We start from the raw sequence: 25,588 nt of genomic DNA on the forward strand, positions 1-25,588 counted from the left end.
TGCATCATTTGACCAGCATGCAGTTTATATTCCTACACAGGAATGCCTCAGTAAGTGGAAGTTGTGAACAAACTGGATGGTACACAACAGGGAGGCAACAATGACTAAGGGTTAAATTTCCTAACTGCAGTGCACAGATACTTTGCTACTATGGAGATCTGATCTACACTAACAGAAAAGAGGGTGGGGGAACAATAAAAACAGGTGAAAAGACATAATTTTGGTAACTTAAGTTTGGACAATCTAGAATGATGTTCCAGGGCATAATTACAACTGATGCACTGAAAATGTATTCTTTACAATGCAAGACAGTATAAAAAATTATGATGCAACTTGTCTGTGTTTTGTTGACATATTTGAACTAATACCTCAATGAGATTTGATCTCAAAGCTGAAGAAAGCATACACTCAAATATGTCAACCATCACATGTGAACTGAAGTAAACACATGGTTTCAGTGATATTACAGTACCCACTATAGATGTACAGACACCTTCAATCTTCCTGTTCATCTTTGTGCCCTGAAGAATTACAAAAAAATGTTTGGGAGAGACAGAAAGGATCCTGAGATTCTTACCATAAGAGCATAGGTTAGTCCCAAGCCTACAAGTCCTGAAGTGATTTTATTATACAGGCAACTGGTAATAGAAGTGACAGCTGCTATGAGTACCACACAAGCTCCAATGTACTCCTGAAGGAATATGAATAAGCTCCATCATTATAAGTCTACAAAGGATTAAAACGTTCTTATAATTTTTAATACCAAATAACAAACCCATTGCACAGTTTGGAATACAGGCAGAAAACCCCATGGAACTCCATCAAGACCCTGCCTAGGAAACCACTGTTACTGCTTTTAGTGGGGCTGTGCTGGGGAAGTCAACAGATATCTTAAGCATGTAATGGAGGTGGCTGAAATCATGCAGCTGTTACCTGGGATAGGAGGGAAATGCTCATGTATTCCATCTCTGGGGCTGATGATGAACTGCTGGGAGGCTTTGCTGTTGCTGCTGAGTTCCTACCATCCATAATTGCTCAAACAAGCCTTTCTTGCACAGCATGTACCTATTACCTTAAGGGGCTCTTTCTGCTTTAATTTAAATCATTGCTGATTTGACTTCCCACAGACAACTCTTGGAGTAAAATTGTGTAACAGAGTAGAAAACAAACCCTGTAGGAGGGAAACTCTGATTTGTCTGTGTTTGAACTGTTTAGTGATACAGGCATTGATCAGAATTAGGGAATTCAGGTGGTCTAGGCACGAATATATGAAAGGGTAATAATATTTTATTTAAGTCATACCCAGTATCTGAACTACAGTAGCAAAAGATCCCAGTTAAAAAGGAGTCCAAAATGGAGCTAAAGAGTGTGACATGAAAAATGAATTAACATACATTTAGCACTTCTAAAAGAAGCCCATGTTACCAGAATACCATTACTACACCTGCACTTAAAAATCTGATATAACATTCCACAACATAAAATTCCTTGACGTGTTTCTTAGGGAATTATTTTTAATAAACCATTTCTCATGCCAGGCCACTTCACTGAGCAGAAAACAGGCCACTGAATATCTCTGGTGTTCTTCAGATGACCCCAAAACAGACTCAAACTTATCTGCATCCTTCTGCTCATTAGGAGAGCTTCCAAGACATTGAAATGTTCCTAGGGGGCCACAAGGCAGAGGCTGCTGGCACTGACTGACATGGTCCCACAATGACATCCTGGCTGGTGGCACAGCTCAACTCTGATTCACTCTTCACACACAGAGGAGCCAATGTGACCCATGAAAACTATTCCTGACTTGGAAAAACAGCTGCAGGCTACAGGGAAAATTCATACCCCATCCAGTGTCCAGGATGGGTTGGGCATGTGCTCATTATAGTCAGAGAGACCTAGAGGGCAAAGGTATAGCTTTGAGATGAGGCTGGAAAACTGTTAGATGCCTCATCAGATTACTTGGAACAGAGTCAAAAATTCCTTGTGTATACACAACAATAATAATGTACTTGCCATGCGAACTTCCAGCCAGCGATTGGCAGCTGTGAGGAAAAGGGAGGCAATGTTGTTGGAATCTGTGTATTCAAGAAGTTTTTGTCGAAATTTGGCTTCATACCTAAAAAAAGGAAACAAAGAAAGGAAGAAAGCAGGAAAGCAAGAGGGAAGGAGAAAAAACGGAGTCAGGCCTTGGGGTCTTGGAAAAATAAAAAGTAAAATTTAATTTCTGAGGTATGTGCTTATGGACAGCTTGGCACAGGGTATAAATCAGCCTATCAATAGTTCAGAGTGACATCGCTTGTAGTCTTGTATTAGACACAGGCAAAGTGTATTCATGCACTATTCTGAGAAGTAATTTATGGATATTATTGCATTGATTATTGTATTGAAATTCTGTGGGACTTCCAGATCCCACTGGGCATTTTATAAATGTATTTTGTGACATGGTAATTGAGAGCAACAAATCTGAAACTAAAAGAATTTAAAATACGTATGAGAGCTATAATACATGCATGTACTTGTGAAAAGAAGTATTAATGCCACAGAATTCGTTTTTTCTCAACCATATAAACTCAGGTTTTAAAATTTGTATTACCATAGTGCCTAGAAATTGTAACAATTTAAAAAGTATTAACTCAAAGAACTTCCCATTATAGTAGAACCCATATTAAACAAATATATTTGTCCTTATCACTACACAAACGGAGCACTTTGGAGAATGGAAGTCAAGTACATGGCGCAACAAAAAGTATTAGATTGGAAAGAGCTGTGTTTCCCCTCCCTCAAGGAGTTACACAAAACAGCATTAATCACAAATAAGCCTGTTTACAATTTGTTATAGTGAATTTGCACCCACTCATCTGAATAGCTGCACCAATGAAATCTGCTGTGAATTCAACAGGTATGGGAGATGATTCCCTGCTGGCTCTCGGCAAGTGTGCAAGTCAGCCAGTCACCCCTTTTAGCTGGGCATATTTAATTGCATTGTTGTAAATTAAAGTGATGTTCATAATCAAGTATATCAACAATTACAGCTAGTAACGCACAAGCCTGGCACAAAAGTCTTTTCTAGGGTAGTAACATAAGCTCAAAGGCCTGAAGATTTAGTTTAAGCACCCACTGCCTTTTCCCCCCTTCTATTACATGATACATGATCAAATTTAACACACTTGATCTCCTCTTCTGAAATTTTACCTTATCCTTTAGCTATTACGGCTGCGACAAGCACTGATTATTTATAAACTCAGCTCTCCTTATACTGATATAAGAGAATGCCTAGTACATGGCTCATAGAAGCTTTCAAATTTGTTCACTGCAGGGTACTTTAATCCTTCTTCTGAGTACAGTAAAATAATGACTTTACATAAAAAGTTTATGATTTTGAGGAAAAGAAATAATTCAGCTGTCCACAACTTAGCCATATGCTAAAACATGAGACATGTCTGCTGTGTGCAGTGGGGAATCATAGAATGGCTTGGATTGGAAGGGACCTTTGGATCTTTAGATCATCTCATTCTAACCCCCTGCCATGGGCAGGGACACCTGTCACCAGAGCAGGTTGTTCAGAGTTCCATCCAGCCTGGCCTTGCACATTTCCAGGGATGGGGCACCCACAGCTTCTCTGGGCAACCTGTGCCAGAGCCTCAGCACCCTCCCAGTAAAGGATTTTTTCCCAACATCTAATCTAAATCTACTCTCTTCCAGTCTGAAGCTGTTACCTTTGTCCTGTCACTACTTGTCCTTGTAAATAGTTTCTCATAGGTTCTCTACAGGTACTGGAAGGCCACAATCAGCTCACCCCAAAGCCTTCTCTTTCCCAGGCTGAACAAACCTAACCCTCTCAGCCTTTCCTTGTAGAAGAGCTGCTCCATCCCTCTGATCATCTTTGTGGCCTCCTCTGGACTCACTCCAGCAGGTCCATGCCCTTCCTGTGCTGGGGACCCCAGAGCTGGATGCAGCACTGCAGGTGGGGTCTCACAAGAGCAGAGGGGCAGAATCTCATCCCTTGCCCTGCTGGTCACACTGCTTTGGATGCAGCCTAGGATCTGGGCTGGCTGTGAGCATGTTGGCGTGTTTGCACAGCAGAATGGTTGTTTCTGAAAACAGGCATTAGTGTCACCATGTCAGAGCTAGGGAGCCCTTCCTTTCCTCAGGGCTCATTGCCCTCAGTGCCCCACCATGCAGATGTGACTGTGCTGCTTCTGGAACCAATTCAGTCACATTTAACTTTCTTATCTCTATACCATGAGGAGTTGTGCAGATATGCCTCAGAGAATGTGAGGTATGCATCATGAGTCAGTCATGCATATGCACGTGGAACAGGGATGCAAAGTTACCACGGTTGCTGAACTGATGCAAAATACCAGAATTTCTCTTCAGAAAGTATCCCCAGGTTACCAGGCCTCTCAGAATACAGAGCAGTCTTTGCAGAAGCCTTCACATTTACATTTTGTCGATTTTTTAACATTAATGCTATCTGAAGTATAAAAATAAACTATAAATCAGGCCAGGGCATCTGCTGAAGGTGTTTTTGTAGGTGCAGCAGTAGCAGTCTTGCTGATCTCCCCCAGATTTTTTTGTACATTTCTTTCCATACGCATGCTGAATAAATTCAGGACGGAGATTAACCAAGGGTAAGGACGCTTCAGGAACAACTGGCACCTCCTAACAGAATGGATTCCTGAATTAGTGTTATTTTTAGGGATGCTCACGCTAGCAAGTCTAAACTCCACTCCTGCTAATATGTTAGGCAGCTGAAAAGCTACACAGTCCTAAAAATAACTGGGTTAGCAGCTGAGGCAGGAGGCTGGCAGACAGATGGAACACAGAACTCACTGAACACACTTGGCTGGCTGGGTCAGAGACACATCACTTACTGCAGGATTTAAGAAAAGCACAATTCTTTGACAGAGGAATTCATTCCAAAGTGACAGGAAGAATCAAGAGGGAACGCTCTGACAGACTGAAAATATTAGCTAGATGGCATTGAATATTGCTTTCTGTATCAACACCAGAAAATATACAGCCATAATGCTTCAAAGATCCTCTTTATCAAGTAAAAGAATATAGGAACAAGAAAAGCAGAAATTAAAAGATAAATTGATTTTCCTGCAAATTGAACATAGACATAACTATAAACTATAGAACACTGTTGGCACTTAATGAATTAAATATTCAGTAACAGTAATTAATAATGGAAAACACTAAGCTGTTCTACCACTCTTGGGTAAGCTACCTTCAATCCAAAAGAAACAAACTCTTAAATTGGTTCTTCTTTCATTGAGCTATTTATAACCTATATAAGATAGTTTAAGTTAACTTTGTGCATTGCTTCTACTATAAAATTACAATTATAGGAAAAAATAAGCACTACTTTTTTCAAGGACAGAAGGGTAACAGTAATAATGAACTGACAAAATTCATAGACATCATCTAGATGAGAATCTAGTGGAAAAGTTGACCGTGTTTGAGTCAATTGGGAAGAGACAAGAATAGCCCTAGTGCAGGGAAAGCAGCTGGTAAGCTCAGCAGTGGTTTTATTGGTACCTCTGAGGTATCAGCATGACTGCCAGTTTTCTAACACAGATACACAACCCAGGCACATTATCAGATATTCCTGGGCTGCTCTCCTGAGAGCTTATGTGGATGGGGAAAAAAAAAACAGGCAAGGAAGCACTTTGTCTCCAGCTTGTGCATTTCCAAAATCAGTGTAACCAGCCACATCTTCAGCTAGCAACCTGAAAAATAGTGTAGGGTGCTACTGTAGCCTCTGAAGTCACCAGCATGCACAGCTTAACTGCCCAGGACATCAACACAGATCAGTCTGTACAAGTTGGTGCATATTAGTCCTGTCATGGAAACTGTCCAAGCCCATCGTCTGCCACACCACACGCCACGCTGTGGTAATTGTGGGCTAATTTAGCTTCTTAAATCACATTTGCCCTCAAGTTCTTTTTTCAGGCTGTATGCAAGTGTCTGGACAGCAACCACAGGGCAGATGACCCACATGAGCTTGTTTTTTTTACAGCAACCTCTCTACATACAAAATGCTTAAAATTCTTCAGTGTTTGGAGCTCCCCCTTACCTGTGTTTTGGGGACTCTGGATTTTCCAGGCAGAACAGTGTAAGACATAACATTACCTCACTTTTGAATATCTATGTTTCTTAAAAAAAACAATACCTGAAGGCTCGGATGGTGGTAAGACCTTCAACAGTCTCTGAAAAATGGGAGAGTAATGGTAGCTGAGTGCTGTCATCCAGCTGCTGCAGGTCCCTGGAGAGGGTTATGAAAAGAATTTCGTAAAAAGCCACTTTTGTTGTGCAGTTATTCTCTTGAATCATGCCCAGGAATCAGTGAAAAGGAATAGCATCACAATAATCATATACATAACATTCAGACAGATTGCAAAGCAGTGCTGCAGGGAAATGAATTCCCCAGGAGGACTTTTCTTTTAACATTTAACTAGCTGGAGTTCTGAATGGGTCTTTTCACTGCCTTCCCTCGTTTCTCCCATATTCTTATTTCTTCTGCTCAATTTTGTATTGATTTAGACACCATTCTGTCTCTGTACTGAATGTCAATTTAATGGAACACTGCAAATAGGAGCTTGAGTTAAGCAGAAGGCAAAGTGCACCCCCAGATAACAGCACAGCTTCTCACTGAGCCAACAGTGTAACTCACACACTCAGTAAATGAGAGTCTGCACTCGTCATTAGCTTGCACTTCTCAATGTCATATTTAATCATCATATCAGTAGAAGCACATGCAGGGTGAAATCTATTTAGTCTCAGTTTCTTCCAGCAGGAAGTCAATTGGTTGCAGACTCCCTTCCAATCTGTGCATACATGAGGGGAATATATGTATTTTTGCACTGCTGCAAACACTTCACAAGGTGGAAGATCTATCACCTTAGAAGGAGTAAGGTTTCAGATACAATTAAAATTTTTCATCTTTTTAAAAACAAGAAGGGATCCAGAACAGGAGGCTCGTGCACACTGGATCCTTAATGGTCGGCAGTGCCACCATAGTTATATTGCATTCTGCAGCCTCTCCTTGACTTTACCTATTTCCACTTCCCCCTGGCCAGGCAGACTTCAGTTTCCCTGTCCTGTCACCACATTTTCTTGGACATACCCTTGGGGAGGACAGAATCCAGCTGGTTTTATTGTGTCCTGTGAACTGCAAAAACCTTTGATCATGCACAAAGACCCTGCTCATGCCTCCGAGAAGTTCTGCTTGAAGAGCTGCTGACAAAGGCACTTGTAAAATGACACATTTCCACTGTAGTGGATTTGTCCCACTTTCAGACAGTGCCAAATGTGATTTGGTCCTTGACAGGACCAAATTTAAACACGAAGCTCCCCTGCACTGCAGTTCTGCACTGCAGGAGAGCTTTCCATTGCCAGAATGACACCGGTCTGTGCTCTTACCGGGATGCAACTCGGAAATACTTCTGGATGAAGTAGCACATGATTGCCAGGGGAACCAGGGCAATGAGGAACATGGGTGTGACGTACGAGATCACAGCAAGGGCAGACACACACAGCAAGGTGGAACGGCTCAAGCACTCCAGGGTGGCTGGAATGTGCTGTACAGAGAAGAAAAAGCACACAGGATCTTCCATAGCATGCTACGTTTAAAACAATACTTCATTTTCCTTTCTCCTGCTTCCTCAAAAATTTGAGTCTTCGTGTATTTTAAGCACTAAGCATACAGGCCTGGACTTGAATTTACTGCTGGGTTTTGGGGACATCTGAGAGGATTTCTGTGGGGCTGCTTCACATCTGCATTGTGGAGCACAGTCCTCCTGTCAGAGGATTACAGATGGGATGCAAGAGATGATTTTAGCATCTGCATAAATCCTATGAACTGGCAGTGCAGTCTGAGGTAAGTAATGGTAATCTGAATTTCAGTCATTTTTATTCTGGGCAATAGCATTTGCCTTTTTCTCATTTCCTTTGCTCAAATGAATGTGTTTACCCACTTACAAGAAAAGTAGATACTCTAATTTGGGGATATCACTGCGGATATAATTTTGCTTCCCTTTTCTATACAGGACATCTTATCAAAATAAATATTTTTTCAATGTGTGTTTAAGATGAGGAACTCATTCAAAATGATAGTTCATCTAGATAACTCTGTAATAAATGAAACCTCACTTTTTCAGATTAAGATAGGACAACTTGAGAGCTCAAGTGTCTTTATTCAGTACCTGGTCGATGGTATTGCAGTCAGCTGAAAATCTGTTCAATATACTTCCTAGAGGTGTTGTTTCAAAAAACCTAAAAAGGGACAAGGAATGGCAAAGTTTACAATACTGATATTAGAACTGATCCATTTTATTATTTTGTCTTACTAAGCTAGGTACTATATCACAGAAACAAGCAAATAAATTGACAGCCACAGTAAAATTTCTCATTTTTCCCAGTACCTGTGGCTTTCCAATTGAATGGAAATGTCTTGAATTTACAACCACAAGCACGAACCTACAACCACTTAGAACCCTACAACTGCAAGCATGTCCTCAGCTCCCTCTACTGCCTAAGCCACGGACATCACATGATTACACTTGAAAAAATCCTTTCAGATTTTAATTTGAAGCCCCTTTAATTAATGAAAAATTTAAAAAAAGTTAAATCACAAAGTCCTGCATCTTTCTGGGAACAGAAAACTGTAACAAGAAGAACAACTGTTAGAATAATATATAAAAAGACATTTGGATATGCAAAACGCAAACTACATTATTGCTCTGCAACTTTTAGCTGTTCCATAATTCATGTGCAACCTGAAGTCTAATTTTATCCTGAAATAAAAACCTAAAAAAAAATTCTGAGGTTTTTCATGTATGTGATTTCTCCATGATTTCTCGGTCAGATATAGTTAGCTTAAAAACAGCAAGGTTTTTTTCCTAGAGCTGCAGGTTTGAATCAAGATACACCTTTCCTTTCATGCATGGGGGGGAAAAAAAAATACTTATGGAAGACAACATTCCTTTGCTGGAACAAAATACATCCCAGTGTACTCTAATGATGCCTGTAATGACACTTGTCCAAGCTCATTACCTTTCCTAGACTTGCACAGTCACTGCCTGACAGTAAATATTTCCAGTGATTAAGATGATGAAGAACGCTATGAATTATCTGTACAACATATTGATCAATAATTGCATTTTCTCCCTAATTAAAAACAGCAAAGAGAAATTAAACATGCAAGGAAGTAAATCTCTGAAGCCACAGTCGGGCAGGAGAGGCACTTGACTTGTGTCTAGGAACTCAAGCAGCCTGGGCACCATTTTCAAAAACTACTCAGAAATTTGACACCTGGTGATTTTTCAATGATATCTTAAAAAATATGCAATGCACAGTCATTTCTTAGTAAAAAAGTGCACTTAGCAGACTGCCTTGAAGTAAAGAAGACAAAATGACTACAATGTAATTTGCATTACAATCAGAGAAATACCTCATTGGAGCCAAAATGATTTTATTTAGTAAAGAAGAGTGCAGCTTTTTGGTGACTTTCAAGCCAGTCCACTCCACTGCTATTGATGTGACAAGACATAATACGATGCCAAGGCAGCAGAGAATGCTGAAAACTTTTGAATATGGAGAATGGTCAAATTCCTAAGAAACAAAGAGCAACACAATTATTCACTTTAAATTTTGTTTAAAAATTACTGTGAACACACAAGCACAAGAGCGAAAAAATGTAAGAGTATATCCTTTATGCTCCCTAAATTAAACTGTCCATGATTTAACCCATCTTAAGTCATAATTTATTATCCTCTGGAGAGGGAAGTGCTCACATGAAAATAAGTGATAAATTAGAAATTTTAAATCACAGAATACTATAAAAAGCCTAGGTTGCTATGAGAATGCAGCAGTACAGGGAAAAGAAAAAAAGAACTATGATATCAAAATTACTTTAGAGACCCAGGTTTAGGTACATCAGACTAAAATACAATAAATCTAGCAAAAGGAGAACAACACACCAAACTTAACTTTGTTTTACTGCACTGTGTATGCAAAAATGCAGTGAGCTTCAAAATACTCTGGAGTGGCTTTTTTATAGAAAAATAGCACATTGCATACAAATCTTGGAGCAGAAGTTGACACTGGGAGAACACCCCCCATTAAATCATAAGAGGAAGGTGAATGAGGCAGTGCCCACCATGCACTGGGTGCAGTTTTTTGTCTCTGGCTCTATCTTGATAGAAATGGCATGCTCGGTCCAGAGTGCCAGGCAGTAGTCGATGGCCACCATCACTGTGTGCTTCAGCAGCTGGGACAGGAGCAGCAGGGGCAGCAGGAGGATCCCTGCTGCACTCAGGTACTTGCCACAGGCTCTCCATGGCATCTTGGCTCTCTGATGCAGCACCGAAGACAGGTTGTCTTCATCATCACTCTCTGTTACTTCTTCTGCAAGGTGCAAGAAAAAACAGACAGCCATGCTGACATACATATCAAAGGGACTGGCCAGTGGCAGCTACAAACCAAGTCTTACCAGCCAGGATAAAGAGTGTCTTTAAGGTGAAAGTACCTGCTCAGGCCTGCATGTATTAATCTGCTAAAGTTGGTGGTAATGCACACTAAAAAATTGCAAAAAACCTCAGCACTTCATAATCAATTTCTTCAACCATGTTTTTGCAGTTTGAAAGTACTGGCTTGATAAAAATCAACTGCAATCTCTTTCCTATGTAAAACCTTAAGCAAATGTGTTTAGCTATTGACAGGTGAGGTTCACCCAGCATATTGTTTAATATAATTCTTCATTCATTATTAAATCATATTCACATATAAGAAAAAACCTCAATAGTCTGGAGGAAGGGACGACTTGTGAACGCTTGCAATCACTCTAGTCCAGAGGTCAAAGCAATGGAAACTGCACTCTTATAAATCATTACCCACATGAAAAATGATTTGTTCTCTTGTCAGTTTGAATGGTGTTAATTCATTCTAATGTAATTTAGCTGTGAAACAGTAATATACTGGCAATGGGCTCAAAGGGTGCCCTTTACCTTCATCCTCTTCATCATCTTTCAGCAATGCTTCCCGGGAATACATCGTCCTCCGGAGATTTGTTCTCTCCAAAACAGGGTTTTCCTCAATAGTTGTTTCCTGAAAAAGGGGCAATTAATGTATTTTCAACCAGAGAATTAATACAAAAAAATTACTAGTTGTGATAAAATTGTTTCCACTCAGTGAAAAATAGAAGTGGGAATCTCACAGCAGGCAGCCATAAGTGATTGATTTGCTACCTCCGTGTAAAACCAAAGGAGACAAATTAGATATCTAACATTAATTTCAGGTTGTCAATCCCAACCCTCTTGGAATCTCAGCTTGGACAGTTATCCCAGAATTAATAAGAACTAAGACTACTATCGCATTCTTCCTGTGTTATAAGTATGAAAGACAAAACATCATCATTTAAGGAACTTGATATAGGCACATCTGAAAAGCTTCAACCCAAAGCAATGGTTGAATGCAGGTATATTTACAAAACCAGTAGTCAATATTAGCAAAGCTTTTCCTAAAATGGCCCTATTTAATATTCCCTAGATAATAATATATTGACAGGGCTTCCTATCAAGAATGGATTGGAACAGTATCAAGGAAATATGAGATGTCCAGATGAAGGAATTTATCCTAAGAGATAAATAATAATGGTAACACTAATACTACATTCATACTAAGTCAGACATCACACACAGCATGTCAATTGGTGTTCATCCTTTCAAACTAAGACACAAAAAAAAGATGTTTTCTTGCACATATTGATTGCCCTGCCCATCAAAAACCTTCTCCAGCTCTTGATCTTGTCGATTCATTAATGTCTTCCAGTGTTCAAAGAGCTCAGTCTCTGATTTCTGAATGTCCTTGAGTGTTCCTTCTCTCTGGATGTTACCATCTTTCATTGCAATTATCTAAAAAGTCAGAAACACAAGTGGTGAGATAAATAGCCGGGTATGTCTATTTATTTTAGAGCTATGTTGCTGTGCTTTGACAGGATTTTCTCTTTTCTTAAATAAATAATATTTCCACAAAAAAAATCTGCCTTCTAAAAAGACAGTGACATTATCTCTCGACTCTATCCCTTTCATTCAAGATGCTGAAAACCCAGAAACTTCCTGCACTCTGTGTTTTCAGAAAAGGCTGCTTTTAAGAAAGAGGAATGGGATCCCTGTTGGCAGACAGGGGGGCACACTATTCCTAAATACAAGTCATTAGCAAGATAAGATTTTAGAGTTCTCTTACCTCCTAAAAGGAAAAAGCTTTTAGCAAGACATTGAGTGCAGTAGGTTTTGCCCTCATTCAGGCAATTAGATATGAGCATGATGGCTCCTTCTCTGATACCGTGGACTGATAAGGAAGAGCCAGGGAATTTGAATCCCTAAAGCTTTAAAAGCATAAATAGTGGACACAGTTTGGAAAAGAAAAACACATATGCAAGACAAAGTCTGCAGGGAGCAGTTTCAGGTTTGTGTCAGTGTAACTATGTTATACACACAATGTAACTATGGCCACTCTGGATCTGACAGGGACAATTGGAAAATGAGGCATGCAGATTGCAAACCCACATCATTAAAAATGAGTTAATGCACTATTTATTTTTCTCTCTCCCTGGAAACTAAGAAATTTCCAAGGGCAGGGGGTGGAGAAATAATCTATTCTGTTTATTGCTAAGAATTTACACCAGAGAGAAGGTAAAAATAAAGCAAACAAGGATCTTCTTGTGATCAGTTTATTCAGGAAACCTGCAATTGGACTGAACCTTGAATTCTTCTGAGGGTTTTGTTGAAAAGATTTAGGGGGACCATGACATATACTTCAAACTATATTTTTATTTAAAATTTCTTAATAAAATAAATATTCCCTCCTCACTCCATTGGGTAAGAATTGCTAAGGATTAATGAAACTACACTTAGGGAAAAAACATGAACTATTTTGTAATAAATATCTTTTAATTATAAATCATACAAATCCTTCCTTTGCTACCATTTGAAACAGTATGTTTCATAAAAAAAATACACATCTAGAAGACAATAAAAATAAAGCAATTTTCGTACATCTCATAAAACACCAACATATAGAAATGGGTCTTACATTCACAAAGAAAATTAAAACAACTATACTGATGAAAGGCCACAGCTGTATATACTTTAAAAACAATTGCAAATATGTAACAATAAAAAAAGTTGTTAAGATGGACCTCATAGGGAGGGAAAAAAAGCAGAAAATTCCTGTATCCCAAGAGACACTAACCAGAAACCAGAACTGTGTTGAGAACAGTGGTAACTCTTAAAGGTAAATAACTGAGGGACAAGGTCAGAGCAGAGACCATAAAGGAGAAATGCTGCCCACGAGAAACCTGATCAGAACAAGATGAATGTCTATCTGCAACTTTATACCAAGCCAATATGAAGCTCAGGAAGCAGCTGAAATATTATTATTTCTAGAGACCAGGAAGCTACTGCTATAGCCTGTGCAAGATGTGAAAGAGAGAAGTCCTGCTAGGAGGCATAACTGCAGTCATCAATCACCATGGGCAAGGAGACCTGGGATGCTGCAGAACTGCAGGACTAAGTGCAAGGCCAATGGGAACCAATGAATTAGAAAAAAAAAGAATCCAAACCCCTCCAAATTCCTTCTTCATCTTTGACATTTCCAATTACAAACCGGTATAGAAAGCATACCTCCATTTTTTCTTCTGTAAAGTAGAAGATATAAAAAAGAAACCTAACAGAACAATCAAATACAAAAAATTTCTTGAAATCTTGCCAACACACAAATGGGCAAAAATGTTTTTAATATCTTATATACTAGTACTAACCACAGGGAAATACTGGGTTTCTCCTTTTATTTCCATACCTCTAAATATCCACCTTGCATAAATGCACCTTTTCCTTTGATAGCACAAATTCCTAGTAACATCCCAGCAGAGGCAAAGGTGTTACTCAAACATTTCACTGTTTTGAGATTAAAAAAATTAGCCAAAATTTTCCAATATAACTAATATTTTTGGATACTCAGTATATTTTAAATGCAACCTGCTTTCATAAGAGTATTAAGTAGCTCTACGAAAATCCAACCTATTTAAGCATTCTAAGATAGGAATCTCAAAATTACGGCACCCCTAGCTGGCTAATTTTCAAAAGATCTTTAGTATACTTCTTCTCACTAAACTATTACTTGGTGGAGAGATGAAATGAAAGCATTGTTTGCAGCAAGACATGTTCCTGCCATGTTGCTGCCTCCTCAGAAAAAATGGGAAGAGGTTCCTTACCCAGTCAGCGTGAGGCAAGTACTGCAGCTTGTGAGTCACCAGCACAATGGTGCGCTTGTCCTCCCGCAGCATTTTCAGGATCCCTTCTTGCATGAGATGGTCACTCAGGTGGATATCCAGGGCAGAAAAAGGATCATCCTGTCATGAGGATAAGGGGTCAGCTTTTGGAGCCAGAACTTATGGGATCTAAGGAAACTGACAGGTTTTAATACCAGTAAAACCAGTTACATCAACATCAACATACAAAAGGGGCCATCAGATCAAAATTGTGCTGAGGAACAGCAAACAGAACACCAAACCTTCAGCTGTGTTTTTGCAGGGACTCAGAGATACAGTAATGCCAGCTGAGTCAATGCTACAACTCTTTGGGGTTTTCTGGGACCTGCTGCTCTCCCCAGATGTGTTCATGGCCCACACAGCTGGAGAATATGGTTTCTGTCAGGCTCCAGGCAACGCCCCAGTGTAGGTCTGTGGCAGGTATTGTATAGCTGCTCCAGGGACAGGGACAGTGACCATATTTCTGTTTCCCTTGTATATCACTGCTTTCAGATTCTTTTTTTTATTCACAAACCAATACTGTATTAACAAAGAATCACCAAAAAAATCTCAAAAGGAGCAATATTGATCATTTCCATGACTCAGCTCAGATGTTTGATTTGAGACCTAGATTGTCTTATTGAATCAATCAATTATATGCAATTCATTTAGGCATAAATTAATCTCTACCATCTTTTGGCAAACTTGTTTACCTAATCCTAATTTTATGGAATCACAAACCTTGCAATTTGATATTTCTGCTTGCTATAGCGATACTGGCTGTAGGATTTACTTAGAGTTACTATTTCATACTATAATACACTAAACCCAGGCTTTTAAAAATCAGAAATATCTGAAATCAGCAGTAAGATAAATACAACCACTTAGACTCTAATAAACCAGAGCACTTGGAAAGTGCTTTTGAAACACAGTAACTTCATGATCCAGAATTTTCTCTCAAAAGTGTGTGTGCAACTGTGTGTGCACTGTGCTTGCTGAGCAAGGATGTTGTCAGCTCTGCTGCTGCTCTCCTCTGACCTGGCACAGACCTAAAAATCACCTATATGACATTTATACTTGTGAGAGTGAAGTTTCACAAGCATTTCTTTACAACATCAGCCTTAAAAGAACGGAATATTTGCCAATATTGACATATAGGATTCCTGATCATTTTTAAAATATTAATAACTAGAAATAAAGTTTATACTGGAAATAAAGGTGTTTTTACATTATCAAACCATAAGAGAACCTGCTGCTATTAGCAGGTTATTGAGTGTCCTTCACAGAAGGACAAAAAGGGCAAAAACCAAGTTACAGCCCAATAGTGGATCTCCTGATTTGCAGCACCTGACCCAACTGCTCCCTACTCTCCTGCACTCTGATCTTTGCCTGGAAATGCCCTACACAAGAAGCAAGCACAGATTGATCAGGGAAAGGTCTAAATAGCCTCCTTTTCTTTTAGGGGTGACATCTAATGTGCACAGCTTTTCTAATCCTACGTGATTGATGTCTCAACAGCTAGATTCAAACCTTCCAGAAAACGGAGCTACAGAAGGAAGTCCTAAATTGGACAGCCAGCAAGCTCACTACAAGTGAGTGTGGAGGATGCATCTGTTTTCCCACCTGTGAAGCTGTTAGAACCTGCTGTCACTCTCTTTCCATAGCTGAAGCTGGGACAGGATATACAACAGGCAGTTCAGGGTGCAAAAGCAGCTTAGTTTGCTGCAGAAAGGAAACACCCCAGACACCAGACAACATTAATTTTAGGCCTGAGACAGCTTAGGAATTTCATGAATACAGTTGAAACTATTACATTTCGAAGACCCAAAGATAAAAACAGGGATCAAAGCGAATTTTCAATATACTGAGAGGGGAAGCATCAGCATTTCAATGTGCAATACCTATCTGTCTGCCTGCAGCATTTACAAAATGCTTCCTACCTGCAGGCTAGCTGACAACAGATATAAAATATACAGTGCACATTTGGCTTGGCAAAACACAATGTGCAGTGTGTGACCCATGAAATATTCTAAATGAAGAAGCATCTCCTGCATCTGCATGGAGCATAAACAGAAGGGCACCTACTCACCAGGAACACAACATTTGTCTGCTGGTAAAGTGCTCGTGCCACGCTGATACGCTGGCGCTGCCCTCCAGACAGATTAATACCCTGGAGATAAGCAGGAGAGAAACAATCAGACAGTTAAAGAAAACATCAACTGAATATTCATATTTATATTCTGACTGGATTATCCATAGAAGACTTTTCTGGGCAGAGAAAAAAAGAGAAATTTTTCCAAAATGTGAGCCTTCAATGTATCCCTGTGGTGTTTTAGGGGGTTCTTTTGTTTGTTTGTGACAGTGCCAGTATATGCTAGAGTAAATTGTTTACAAATCTGTGACTTCTGTTTCCTTTCTCATCACTCCCTAATCTTCCCTGATATGATAAAGCCATTGATTAAACACCTGCCCTTCTGTAAATGAAAGGGCTCTAAAAAAAAAAATCTATGTATTATTATTTATTCTTATGTTACTTCTAAAGAAACCAAAAAATGTCCTGTTAACTCAGGATATCTGCAATAGCAGCTGCAGAATAGTCAAACATTCTGACAGCAGCACATTTAAATCATTGCACCTCACATTAATGACAGTGTTTCCATATTTACCAAGCAGTGAGCTTTCAGACTAATGACCCAAACACACACTTAACTAAAAGATTACCTTTGTTGCCAAATAACCTGTAAGATTTTAAGAAGCAAAAAAATAATAAACTCCCCTCTATATATTTAAACCAAAAATAGAAGCCTGCAGCTGTTTACTGACCCTCTCTCCAATCTGGGTTTGGTCCCCGTGAGGCAGAATGTCAATATCAGGCTGGAGGGAACAAGCATCAATTACTGCTTTGTACCTGTGGAAACAAAAAAGGCAACAAAATCCACACAGATACTGCTGGAGAAGCACATTTCCTACCTGCAGAGGAACAAAACTTAACCAGCTGGAAAAAATCACATGGTGGAAAACATATTTGTTAGCTACTAATTGTTCTAATGGGATCTCTCTCCATCACAGGTAAGTAATATTTCAGCTAAGAAAAAGGATCTTAGGTCAGCTTCCCAAATAAAAATGTTAAATAGTTAAAGCCAGGAAAAACAAACGTAACTTCTTCCAAGGTATATTGCTATTTTTTAGCAGTTAATTGTTTTTCATGCCCAGGGCCTTTATTTCTTGTTTCAATATCCAAGGATGACAGAAAAAAAATGAGTCTAGGATGCAAATACATAGTCAACCACTTTTTTTAAGGGTGCGGGAATGGAATACCAGCAACTGATTGTAAATATTTTACAACATCTGGTGGGCATTTATACTGAATAAAAAGGCAGTCCATTAATTCTTTACAAACAACACTCCCACTTCCAAACAGGTGATGTCCTTCCAGGAGAGGAAAACTAGTCAATCAGGTGTGAGAATACTGCATGCTAAACAAACATGATCCTTGGAAATGAAAACATTTGTACACTTGAGTTCAAGTGAGACAAACCCTGTCCCTTGTGTCACTCAGGAAAAACATGGTCAAAGGGGGAGATTGTCACGTTCAGGCAGGTGCAGTAGGTTTGTTCCTACAGGGAGATGGGCACCCATGTGTGACCCACATGAACCCAATATTTATGGAAAAGGGGAGTAAAACACAACAGTGCTGGAACCTGTTACCTCTGTTTGTTAAAAGAGCTTTCAAATGTGATATTCTCTTCCACTGTGGCATTGAGCAGCCAAGGCTTCTGGGATGCATAAGCTACTGCGCCTCTTTTCCTGGGGAAAAAAACAAACACAAGAGTTCCCAGCTTACCAGTGCAACTGGTGCTTTTGGAAACCATTTTCTTGTAAATGAAGAAACTAGTAATAAGTCTTGAAGAATGTCTAATTTCTTTCTTTAGGACAATTTCCATCAAGGAAATACATAAACTGATAAATTTCCAAGAGAATACTGAAACTGTTTACCCAACTGAATTTCCCTTTGTTCCCTCTTTTCCTGCTGTGTGGTGGGGTTTGAAGAGTCTAGCTTAATAAAGCTGCCTCTCGAGCAGAGTGGGTGTCAGGAAGAAAATTACCAAAGACTGAATCCCAGCTCTGTTTGGACAGATTAATAAAAAAAATTCAACTGTGTAGCAGATCACTAGCTAGGCAACACATTTCAGGAGGGACATTGTAGAAAGATATTTTTCAAGTATTTGAAAAAGATCCAAACAACTCCACATATGCACAAAGGCAATTCTCTCTATCTAGAATGGGAATTATTTTTCCCATTCTAAGAAGAGAATTAGAGTTAGAAAGAAAATGAGTACATTATTTTTATGCCTATAAAGGCAAGAAAAGAGAACACAGACCAAAAAAATTTGCTAAATTTCCCCCAGTGAAATGGCCCTCAATGTACCATCAGAAGGGACAATTTACCAGCGACAGTCAACAGGATGTCACTCACCATGCATGTATTATTTCATAGAAATTACTATTATTATTATTACTACTATTTAAAAAGGAAAGTATCTGCCTACTAGAGAATTTGTGCTTTTGTTGCCTGTGGTGCATTAAGGACCCCAGTAAGGCAGAGCTGGGAGAAAGGGAACAACTCTTATCAGAGCAACTGATACTGTTGGAAAACTCATTGGTATATCAGCCTTTCTCCAGAAAAGGGCCAAAAGGGGATCATATGCCTAAAAGCATATCTGTTTTCTTCCTAGCTCTGAGCTAATCCAATAAAAAGATAGGACCTCTCACCCCAAACGTGGCCTTTGTCTGCTAGACAGCCATTATGGCAGCCTATTTCTAGTTGGACCTGAAAGCAATTCAAACTATGACTTGACAAAGTACATTTTATTTATCTTTATAGGTTAAGGTCATTTGCCCTGCTCATTTTTTTTAGGGTTTTACCAAGCTTGTTTAGAAACCAAGATAGGATCCAATTTTTGTTGATGACCTGAAAGAACACACAATTCCACTATTCTGCTAACATGTTTCCAAGTTGAAATTTATGATGTTCACTAGAATTCAATTATGCTTTATGTATCTTCTTTACTGGAAAATGAAAGAGAAATAGCAAAACAAAAGAAAAAAAAGACAGAAAATATCCCTTAGGCAGCCCAGGCTGCAGCTCCAAAATCTAATTCAAAGAGCATTCAGGTCTGCCTCAAGAGAGAAGCATTTTTCCAATTAGTATGAAATTTTCATCCCAATAATTGAAAAAAAATTGCTCTTAGCATTCCAAAGTAAAGATATATTCCCTTCCCCTCCTTTTCATTGCTTGAAACTGTGCCTTTGCAGCTCTTAATTCTCAATGTGATCGAAAAGTTACTGCTAATTTAGTTTTTGAAAAATAGCAGTGAAGTTTTGAGGAAAAAGCTTTTGTAACTTTTGCACAAAGTGTTCTTTGGTTGAGTGAAGATATGGGCCCTGGCAATGTGATGCACTCCATGCTGAGAACCAGAACAATGTCTGGGAATACCACTTGCAGTTGGATTACATTCTGCTTTTAGGACATCAGTGAGAATTCATTACTGCAAGGAACTTGGCAACAAGCAATGAGCTTGCCAAAACTGATTATGGACTGAGGATTTAGGAAGCTCCTCTAAATTAATCCTAATTGCAAACTGACACTAGGATGACATATCAGATCATATTTTGACATAAACAAAAAGTTTGCAAGTGTGTGTAAGCTTCTTTTTCACATATATATGAAATCTATTGCATGTCCATAGTACTGCTCACAGTAAAGAGACAATCAAACAATTGTTACTGAAACTGTGAGAAACTTGTGGCTAAAAATCCAGAGAACAAAATATTCTGCCATGAAATGTGCAAGACTTGCTCTGAAAATCTGCCTTGAACATACATAAGGGTTCACAGTTTTAGGACTGAATGCAAACCAATGGCTTAGCAGACAAAGGCATACAAGGGATTTATTCAGTGGGTGGAAGTGATTGCTTCCTGTCCCCAGACTGCATAAATAACCACGTTTTCATCAATGGAGTGTATGTTTTCCCCTCTGATAACACAACAGACTAACCATAGGCTCTTAATTATCACAGAAATGCAGACAGAAAAATTCAGCCTTACAATAAATAAGGACAACCTTCCCTGAACTCCCTGGAGAGTGTGAGCTTTGTCTAATATAGAATCAAGCCGGCTTACCAATTATGAATGAGATTAATTCATCAGAAACAACATTGTCAAAAGAAACAACATTCACTTCTTTACAGCGCAGGTGACCAAGCAACAGAACAGATTCTCCAGAGAGGGTGTGGAGTCTCCCTCACTGGAGATACTCAAGAACCATCTGGACACAGTCCTGTGCAATGTGCTCTGGGATAGCCCTGCTTGAACAGGGAGGTTGGGCCAGATGACCCACGGTGGTCCCTTCAACCTTACTCTTTCAGAATCTTTACTGATTCTGTGATTTTTGTGAAGACAGATTATTAAGTTTAAACAATCTCTACTTTCACATTTCATTTTATTAAGTCCAGGAGGCCTGCTACATCTTCAAGGTCAATGAAAATACAACTAGTTAAGGGACATTCATATATGCATCTCAGTGCCTTAATAAACCTACCAAATCTGAAATGTTAGCAATTATTAAAAGAAAATAAATGCAGTGGAGTTAGGATTATGATGATAGAGGAAATAATACATTGCAAAGACTTTCCTGTGTGTTTTGGGATTGCTCACTACAATTTTATCTTGATTTTGCACAATTCATTAACTTCTACTATCTGTCAACTCAAATTCAAATGTTCTCCAGATATGAGAGAAATGTGTACTGTTCTGTATTATCACTGCATATGCAAAAAATATGCTTCTTGTATTTTCAGCCTGATGGAAGGCATTGGAGCATTCCAGTATTGCCAGTCCTGAGCATTCAGGAAGAAATCTTTCTGCCATTATTAAACTTCAAGAGTCACTCGCTTGTTTTTATTTTAAATCTTGCAGTAGCTGCATACAGAGACATCCTGTTTGTCTTCTAAGGGGAAACATTAAACTCATTAACACCAGAGACTGCTGAACAATGTTCACAGAGTTACAGAATGGCTGAGGTTGGAAGGGACCTCTGGAGCACCCCCGTTAGTTTTTAAAATGTTGTACCTGAATTCCATGTCAACAGGAGATTCTTTCTCTGGGCTGTGGAAAACAAACACAAGGGTTTAAAAATAAATTAAATTCTTTCAGACAGTGCAAGTAGCATCACTATGCTATAATTAAAATACAACAAAATGACTGCATAACAGAAATACAACTCTTTTTATCCTAAAACTCTGCACTATGTGATATTGACCTAAAAAATGCATAGTTAAAGCTTCAGTCTTGAGAAGTGCTAAACAACCTTTGTAGAAAGCCTTCAACACCTATGAGCAAATGCTCAAGACCTCAAAAGACTTTGGCCCAAAATACTCTCTCTTCTGAGAACACCAAAAATGTTCTACAGGCTGCGAGTGCAACAAAACCACCAAAGATATTCTTACAGCACTTAACCCACTAGGATTCCCAGAACATATGACAATGTAGGTAATTGTTTCATCCAGTCTAATATTCTTTCCTACTTTTTAATGCTCTTGCCATACTGTTGTGCATGTTATCTCACCCTTTGCCATCCAATTCCATAAGAGTTTCAAACATGTGAATGTCTAATTCTGATCATACTTCTCTTGTATCTTAATGGGTTCAAATGGTTTCCCTTCAACTTGACCCAGAAATTTCAGTCTCTCTTAACACAGAAAGGACTGTGAGATTTTCCTTTACCATGAGGCTTAGACATGAGGTACATGAAACTCCCTCTTATACTACACACAGATGGGAGCAGCAGTTTTGCAGGACTCAGTCTGACAACCAGGCAACAAGTCTGAGAAATAAGGTAAATGGGAGAGAAGAAGCTGGAAAATCTAAAGAAAAGGCAGTGGAATAGTTGGAAAATCACAGAACCAAGAAAATATTCTGGTCAGTAAAAGCCACGCAATTTAGATTAAGTCAAGAAAAGAGAGGCAATATGGCACTGCTGATTTCAATAGCAAAGTTCTCACTGAGTCCAACAGGAACAGGATCATCACTTTTACAGGGTTCACCATTCTGGAGGTTTGTGCCTGCCCCAAAGTCATAAAGCTTTATTCTTAGTTGATTTGGTAGATATTCCAAAAATACAAGATAAGCTATGTTAATCAGGTAAAAATAATTCCTGTGCCAACAGGTGGACTAATCTCTTACTCTCCACACTTCTGTGTGTGTGCCTGAAGAATGGTAGGTGAGAAAATGTTATGACAGGATGTAAAAAAATGAAGAGAAGGGTAATGGGGAGAATTTGCTTTAATAAATGAAACCTTTAAATACTTGATACTATTTTTCAAAGTGCAGCATAAGCTGGTTCAGAACTTTAGAGAAAAATTTTCAAAGACATATCAAGATAAAATTTTCAAAGCCTCCAAATGGCAATGCTTTCATAACAGAAATCCAACTCTTATTTTTAATAACTTGCATAAGTGGTTTCAAAAGTTGTATCCTGAGATAATGCTGTTAAAATATCACTGATTTTCAGAATTCCGACTCTTAAGAACAGATTTAGAAACCTTTGGTTTTTTCTGCTGCAATTGATTTAGCAGGAAAACCAATAACTGCACACAGTACCATACCTGAAATCTTCCCCCGTCTCACTGTCAGAAGTGCAGCTGCATCACAAAGAGAAAGCAAAGACTGTTTACTTAAGTGAGCACAAGCAATCCGCCCCAGAAAGAAAAACTATTAAATTCCACTTAGTGCACAGGCTGCAAACATTACTTATCACAGGGCTGCAGTGCAGCATCTGTTCCTTCTACACAAACTGGCTTGATTTCATCAGGCAAAAAGATTTGGTGACCTTTTTTTTTTCCTTTATAGACATTAATTCGACTCAACAAATAAAATCACCTTCACCCTGTTCTGGAGGTGCTAGCAGAACTGAGAAGTCCTGCTGTGACAAGGATGCAGTTCCATTAAGAAAAGCTCATTTTCTCGAAAAACAAAATGATAATTTGTGATATTGTTTTTTTTTTCCCATGACAGTAACAGCACCTATGCTGCATATAACAGGTTAGTGTGAACCCCACATCCCACCTTCAGTTGCCACATACTCTTTCGTGTGGCAGCCCGATCCTTGGGATGAGGTGCCTGTGTTAATGTGGGCAGGTCCAAGGGACAGACAGGTTGTGCTTTTGCTATTTCTGAACACGTACAAAGATATTCAGATTTGTTTTGACAGGATGAGTGGGCATACTTATTACTGATGCTAAATTCAGTTCCATTCAAAAAAGTGAAAAATCTGTAGGTCAAATGACATAAACAAAATCAAGAAGGAACAAAGTCTTTCATGCTTTAAAGAGGACAATCTCATTAACTTTATGCCAACACAATTTGCTTATAAATATCCAGGAGAGAAAACTATACCTGCAGATTAAAAGGTTGGTTTGAGACACTTCCATAAAGTTTACACATGATAAGCAATGACCATATCTAAATCAAATTTACAATTTGAGAGCACCAGCCAGCCACCAGTATCTTTACTCCAAAGGTCTGTGTACTGAACAAAGCTTTTCAACAGTAAACTCACACTCCACTGGTCTTTAGTGACCATGTGAACTCAGTGGCCCCATCTCCAAAAACTCATGAGCTTGTTCCATATGATTAAGTAGAAACACATTCTTTACAGGAACTATTGATAGGCTGAAAGAGAAGATACCTTTTCCAGCCCTTCCATGCACAACACAAGGACCCTGAACCAACTGTGTATCAATTCTCTGATCTCTGTTTCTGCTCTGTAGCTGGAAAACAATTATTCTCCATGTGGAGTTTTAGCCCAAACTTCTCAACCCACTTTTTCTCACTTTGTTTTATCCCTTCTTTCCCCCTTTTCCTGCATACTCTTGGCAATTAAGGATGCCTTGACCTCCTACCAGTGCTGAAATGCCAAAGTAACATGTTTGATAATGAGGTCTAGATCTAATTTGTCAAGGTATTTTAGATGTCTAATGATGCAAAGATGAGCCTACTGAGATTTTCAAGCCTTTTCAAGACAGATCTTAATTTCCCACTTGAATAAAATTGAATATCTGGATGTTTCTGTATTTTTAAATTTTGTAACACGTATTTTTAAAAATCAATTTACTTCCAAGGTATAAAAACTTTAATTTTTTTAAAATTTGATAGAAACAGTCACAAGATGAAACCTACTGTTAACAACCTTAAACCCTCTATCTTCCTTCACATTATAAGGACTCAAGATTCACATGTAAGAATGTATGTCCTGTTTAAAACAAATGACATAATTACGTTTGAGCAAAGTATTTCTCCATTAGGTCTGTTTTCTGGTGTTATTTACTCCAACAAGACTTGATTTGGGACTATCAGAAGTGAGATACTGCCCAGAAGAAATTAGCATGGCATACACTGTAATTATTTACTCAAAACCAGGTAAAATCATTACCATTTACTACCTGTGCAGAATGTAAATAACGATTTCTCTATTTTTATTAAATCCCTAACCATATTATAAAATATTTATACTGAGATGCTCTCAGCCTGCTTTGGACAAGAGGGATTAATCTGAGCGGGATCTTCTGGACACACACTGTAACACAAACTGAAAAATCACAAATGAGCCATGGCTCACTTCTGATTATCTCCCTCCTAGCCCAGGAATAAATTACATTACTTTTCAAGGGTTTGAAACAAATAATTTTTATAAGAAACAAGCGAAGATGATATGCAGTTAATCCTGTTTTATTCATAAAGCATGGGGGCAAAGAGTAGGGAAATGACTTGTTATCCATTAGACCAAAGGAAGGCCCAGGAATAGCATCCTGATTTCCTGAGCACTGAGTGACATGTCAGCAGGATACATCCTTCATCTTCATAGCTACGGCCTTGGAGGAAGGGAAGGGAAAGGAAATTTGGATGAACTAATTCAGGTCTATTCTGTAACATGAATGACTGAAGCCAAGCATTCCCAAAGAAAGAGCTGTAACAAGGAACTTACTGATTTGGGTGACACTTTTCATGGCCTGAGCTGAGCCCTGGTGATTACTTGATAAGACTACTCTCCTTGAACCTGGAATAAGGTTGCATGTTCCTGGTCAAGCATTAGTATTTTCTTATCAAATTAAGGGAGCTTTCATCTGATAGCTTTACAACACAGGTGTGCAGCCCACACCGGCTGCATCCATCACTCTAAATAGGCCAGTGCACCTGGCAGCAGCTCTGAAAGAT

General features: G+C 38.9%; 1 protein-coding gene across 2 annotated transcripts in view; it reads right to left on the reverse strand.

The window, feature by feature from the left end:
* ABCC8 (ATP binding cassette subfamily C member 8) overlaps nt 1-25,588 on the reverse strand; it is a 73,935-nt gene that overhangs the window by 8,758 nt on the left and 39,589 nt on the right. For both annotated transcript variants that reach the window (XM_069016869.1, XM_069016868.1), the window contains exons 17-31: nt 22,981-23,016; nt 21,446-21,481; nt 18,023-18,121; nt 17,138-17,222; nt 16,404-16,484; nt 14,279-14,416; nt 11,793-11,918; nt 11,013-11,112; nt 10,166-10,413; nt 9,458-9,618; nt 8,211-8,280; nt 7,429-7,586; nt 6,179-6,271; nt 2,014-2,116; nt 578-691 (exon numbers count right to left, since the gene is read on the reverse strand). In XM_069016869.1, coding sequence (XP_068872970.1) covers nt 578-691; nt 2,014-2,116; nt 6,179-6,271; nt 7,429-7,586; nt 8,211-8,280; nt 9,458-9,618; nt 10,166-10,413; nt 11,013-11,112; nt 11,793-11,918; nt 14,279-14,416; nt 16,404-16,484; nt 17,138-17,222; nt 18,023-18,121; nt 21,446-21,481; nt 22,981-23,016 — 1,648 coding nt within the window. The remainder of the gene's footprint in view (nt 1-577; nt 692-2,013; nt 2,117-6,178; nt 6,272-7,428; nt 7,587-8,210; nt 8,281-9,457; nt 9,619-10,165; nt 10,414-11,012; nt 11,113-11,792; nt 11,919-14,278; nt 14,417-16,403; nt 16,485-17,137; nt 17,223-18,022; nt 18,122-21,445; nt 21,482-22,980; nt 23,017-25,588) is intronic.

This window comes from Aphelocoma coerulescens, chromosome 5 (genome assembly GCF_041296385.1).
Source record: "Aphelocoma coerulescens isolate FSJ_1873_10779 chromosome 5, UR_Acoe_1.0, whole genome shotgun sequence".
Lineage (NCBI taxonomy): Eukaryota > Metazoa > Chordata > Aves > Passeriformes > Corvidae > Aphelocoma > Aphelocoma coerulescens.